Raw genomic sequence first — 4842 nt, forward strand, 5'->3', positions numbered from 1 at the left:
GATTGACTAGTCGAGGCTCCGGGGTGACACCATGCCTTTCCATGGCATCGTGTCGAGGAAGCGCACGTGACCCCTTGGGCGCATTGACCTTCCCGTTTGCTTTGGCACCCCCTCCAACTACCGCAAGGAGGTCCTTACCTTTGAGGTGGTTGGATTCAGAGGAACCTACCACACCATCCTGGGGTGACCATGCTATGCCAAGTTCATGGCAGTCCCCAACTACACCTACCTTAATCTCAAGATGTCAGGTCCCAACGGCATCATCACAATTGAGTCCATGTACGAACATGCATACTACTGCGACGTCGAGTGCATCGAGTACGTCGAGGCTCTCGTGGAGGCCGAGACCCTCACTGCCAACCTCGACTGGCTTAGTGGCGAGGCGCCTGACTCCAAGTGTCGCGCCGGGACGTTCGAGCCCATGGAGGCCATCAAGCTCGTCCCAGTTGACCCCGCCTACCCCGACGACCGGGCGTTGAGGATTAGCGCCACTCTCGACATTAAATAGGAAGCCGTGCTCGCCAACTTTCTCCGTGTGAATGCCGATATGTTCGCATGGAGTCCCTCGGACATGCCGGGCATACCGAGGGAGGTCGCCGAGCACGCCTTGGACATCCAGGCCGGCTCCAGGCCTTTGAAGCAGCGCCTACGCCAATTCGACAAGGAAAAACGTAGGACCATCAGCGAGGAGGTGCAGAAGCTCTTGGTGGTCGGATTCATCAAGGAAGTATCCCATCCAGAGTGGTTGGCTAACCCCGTGTTGGTCAGGAAGAAAAGTGGGAAGTGGAGGATGTGTGTAGACTACACCGGTTTGAATAAAGCCTGTCCGAAAGTCCCCTTCCCATTACCTCAAATCGATCAAATCGTTGACTCCACTACGGGATGCGAGACCCTATCTTTCCTTAATGCGTATTCTGGTTACCATCAAATCAAGATGAAAGAGTCCGACTAGCTCGCGACTTCTTTCATCACCCCATTTGGCATGTACTGCTATGTGACTATGCCTTTTGGCCTTAGAAATGCAGGGGCCACATACCAGCGGTGCATGACCCAGGTCTTTGGTGACCACATTAGGTGAACCATCGAGGCCTATGTGGACGACATTGTGGTCAAGTCCAGAAAGGCCAAGGATCTCATCGATGACTTGAAGATAGCCTTTAAATGCCTTAGGGAGAAGGGCATCAAGCTCAATCCCGAGAAGTGTGTGTTCGGGGTCCCTCGAGGCATGCTCTTAGGATTCATAGTCTCGGAACGCGGCATTGAAGCCAACCCAAAGAAGGTCTCGGCCGTAACCAGCATGGGACCAATCCGAGACCTCAAGGGAGTGTAGAGGGTCATGGGATGCCTTGCGGCCGTGAGCCGCTTCATCTCGCGCCTTAGCGAAAAAGGCTTGCCTCTGTACCACCTCTTGAAAAAATCCAAATGCATTTCTTGGACCCCCGAGGCCGAAGAAGCCCTCGCCAAGCTCAAAGCACTGCTCACCAACCCTCCCATCCTGGTACCGGCAGCTAGAGATGAGACCCTCTTACTCTACATCGCCGCAACGACCCAAGTGGTCAGCACTGCCGTAGTAGTAGAGAGGCAGGAAGAGGGGCATGCTCTACCCATCCAATGACCTGTCTACTTCATCAGCGAAGTGCTCTCCAAGACCAAAACATGATACCCCCACATCTAGAAGTTGATCTATGCCGTAGTCTTGGCTCGGCGCAAGCTGCATCACTACTTCGAGTCTCACCCTATAACTGTGGTGTCATCTTTCTCCTTGGGAGAGATAATCCATAACTGGGAGGCTTCAGGTAGGATAGCCAAGTGGGCTGTCGAACTCATGGGGGAAGCCCTGACCTTTGCACCTCGGAAAGCAATAAAGTCTCAGGTCTTGGCCAATTTTGTAGCAGAGTGGACCGACACCCAGCTGCCGCTAGCTCAAATTCAGATAGAGTGTTGGACCATGTACTTCGATGGGTCCCTAATGAAGACCGGGGTAGGCGCGGGTCTACTCTTCATCTCGCCCCTTGGAGTACACATGCGCTACATGGTTCAGCTCCATTTCGCCGCCTCCAACAACATAGCCGAGTATGAGGCCCTCGTCAATGGCTTGCAGATTGCCATTGAACTTGGAGTACGGCGTCTCGACATTCAGGCCGACTCACAGCTCGTCATTGATCAAGTCATGAAGGAGTCAAACTGCCTCGACCCCAAAATGGAGGTGTACTGTAAGTTGGTACGTTGCCTAGAAGACAAGTTTGATGGTCTCGAACTCAACCACATCACGTGGAAGTACAACGAGGCCACCGACGAACTGGCAAAGATGGCCTCGGCACGGGCTTCGGTCCCCCTGAACATCTTTGCCAGGGACCTCCACAAACCTTCCATTGACTACGCCTCAGCAGCAGAGGAGGGCCCACCAGTCGAACCCACAACGGGGTTCGACGCCCCCTCTACCGCCGAGACTCCTTTGGCCAAGCCCGAGGTCATGGAAGTCAACACAGAGCCTCCCCAGACCAACTAGGACATGGACTAGCGAGTCCCGTTCCTTGATTGGCTCGCTTAGGGAGAGCTTCCTAGTGACAGGACCAAAGCCCGATGGCTTGTGCGACAAGCCAAAACTTATGTCCTCTACAATGGCGAGTTGTACAGGCAAAGTCCATCTAGCATCCTCCAACGATGCATCACCACCGAGGCAGGCCAGTCCCTACTTTGGGACTTGCACGCAGGCGCCTGCGGGCACCATGTGGTGCCTCATACGCTCGTCGGAAACGCCTTCCGCCAAGGATTCTACTGGCCGACGGCGGTTGCCGATGCCACCAAGTTTGTATGCTCCTGCGAGGGATGCTAGTACTATGCTTGGCAGACGCACCTCCCGGCCCTGGCCCTCCAAACCATCCCCATTACATGGCCGTTTGTCGTGTGGGGGCTCGACATGGGCGGGCCTCTATAGAAGGCCCTCTGGGCTACACCCATCTACTGTTAGCAATTGATAAGTTCTCTAAATGGATCGAGGCTCATCCAATCAGTCAAATCAAATCAGACCAAGCAGTGCTATTCTTCACTGACATTATCCATAGGTTTGGGGTCCCTAACACCATCATCACTAACAATGGGACACAGTTCACCGGCAAAAAATTCTTGACGTTCTGCGACGACCACCACATCCGTGTGGCTTGGTTGGCCGTAGGACACCCAAGGACCAACGGCCAAGTGGAACGTGCCAACGGCATGATCCTACAAGGCCTCAAGCCAAGAATTTACAACCGGTTGAAGAAGTTTGGCAAGAAATGGCTCGCCAAACTCCCATCGGTCATCTAGAGCCTGAGGAACACTCCAAGCTGAGCCATGGGGTTCACACCTTTCTTCCTGGTCTATGGAGCTGAGGCCATCCTCCCCACTGACTTAGAATATGGTTCCTCGAGGCTATAGGCCTACAACAAGCAAAGCAACCGCACCACCCACGAGGATGCCCTTGACCAACTAGAGGAAGCCTGAGACGTTGCGCTACTGCACTCGGCCAAATATCAACAAGCCCTATGGCACTATTAGGCCTGGCACATTCGAAGCTGAGAGCTAAAGGTAGGCGACCTGGTGTTGAGGCTGACACAGAGCAACAAGGGCCGCCACAAGCTGACCCCACCATGGGAAGGACCATACATCATCGCCCAAGTGCTGAAGCCCAGGACCTACAAGCTAGCCAACGAGAGGGGCCAAATCTTCACCAACGCTTGGAACATAGAATAGCTACATCGCTTTTACCCTTAAATTTCCAAGCATTGTATATATTGTTTCTTGGAATACAATTGAGAAGCATTCTTTAGTTGTTCTAATTTTTTGAGAAACCCCCCCCCCCCGAGCCCATCGCGGGTCTCGGCAATAGGATAACACCATAAGGGAGACTCGGCTCTGCCTCTGTAGAACCGAGCCTCCCTCGGGGGCTAGATGGGGGACTCCCCCTAAGTCCCACGCACCTTTTTCTAAGTCATTTTTTGAAAAAACTCCTACGCCAAACTCTCTAGCACGCTCTAACGAATCGGTTGTAAAAAACCCAAGGACCAAAAAGTCTGTTCTAGGGACAGAAGGCCGGTAGAGTCATGAGACGGCCTATGCCCCCAGGCTATGGCACTCCCTCGCCACCTTTCGCCCAAGGGACGGCTTAGGTTCCAAGGAGTTTTTTTGCAAAAGAAATCTGATCAGAGACAACAGAGGGCAGAGGCTCGGAAACACAAGAAAAACGACTAAGAAACACGAGTACTTTAAAAAGAGACCTCGACGGCCACAAGCGTCATGATACAAGGTTAATCCCTATTCTATTTACATGGCCTCTTGGGCCTAGGTCAAGTCTCAGGGCCTCCAGCATCGGTAGACGGTGAGGGAGGGACCACCTCCTCTTTGGACAACGTTGCCAACGCCATGCTAGGGCCTTCCGCCGCCTCCATCAGCTTTGTGACCACCGCGTCGGCCTCCTCGTCATCATCGGGTAGGATGTAGCCATCGCTGATGGCTTGGAGGTCAACGCCGATGTAGTGCGAGGAGATGACGGCCAGCGCGCGCTTGACGCCCGTATGCAGCGCTCCTCGGAGCCGCTCACGCACTTGACCGCTCAATGCAATTAGACGGCTCCCAAGGGAGCTGCCTGACTGAACCCCCTCGACCCCTAGGGCCTCGCAGGCGGTACGGATGGCACCCTTTGGTGCGTCGTGCTCCCTGATCTCGGTCTCGAGCACCGCCTGCACCACGACGAAAGCGTCGGCTGCCCAGGTGACCTCCGCCTCCGACTCTACGCCACAGGAAACAGAATGGGGTTGAGTGCAAAGGAAAATAAGCCAAATAGGGATGGAAGCCTACGGGACT

At 54.2% G+C, this 4842-nt stretch overlaps 1 protein-coding gene across 1 annotated transcript; it reads left to right on the top strand.

Moving 5' to 3' along the window:
• Positions 1-205: 205 nt before the first annotated feature.
• On the top strand, positions 206-508 carry LOC136533624 (uncharacterized). The gene has a single exon (XM_066526172.1). It carries the CDS (start codon positions 206-208, stop codon positions 506-508), a length of 303 nt encoding a protein of 100 aa, XP_066382269.1.
• The last annotated feature ends 4334 nt before the right edge of the window (positions 509-4842 follow it).

This window comes from Miscanthus floridulus, unplaced genomic scaffold (assembly GCF_019320115.1).
Source record: "Miscanthus floridulus cultivar M001 unplaced genomic scaffold, ASM1932011v1 os_1020_2, whole genome shotgun sequence".
Classification (NCBI taxonomy): domain Eukaryota; kingdom Viridiplantae; phylum Streptophyta; class Magnoliopsida; order Poales; family Poaceae; genus Miscanthus; species Miscanthus floridulus.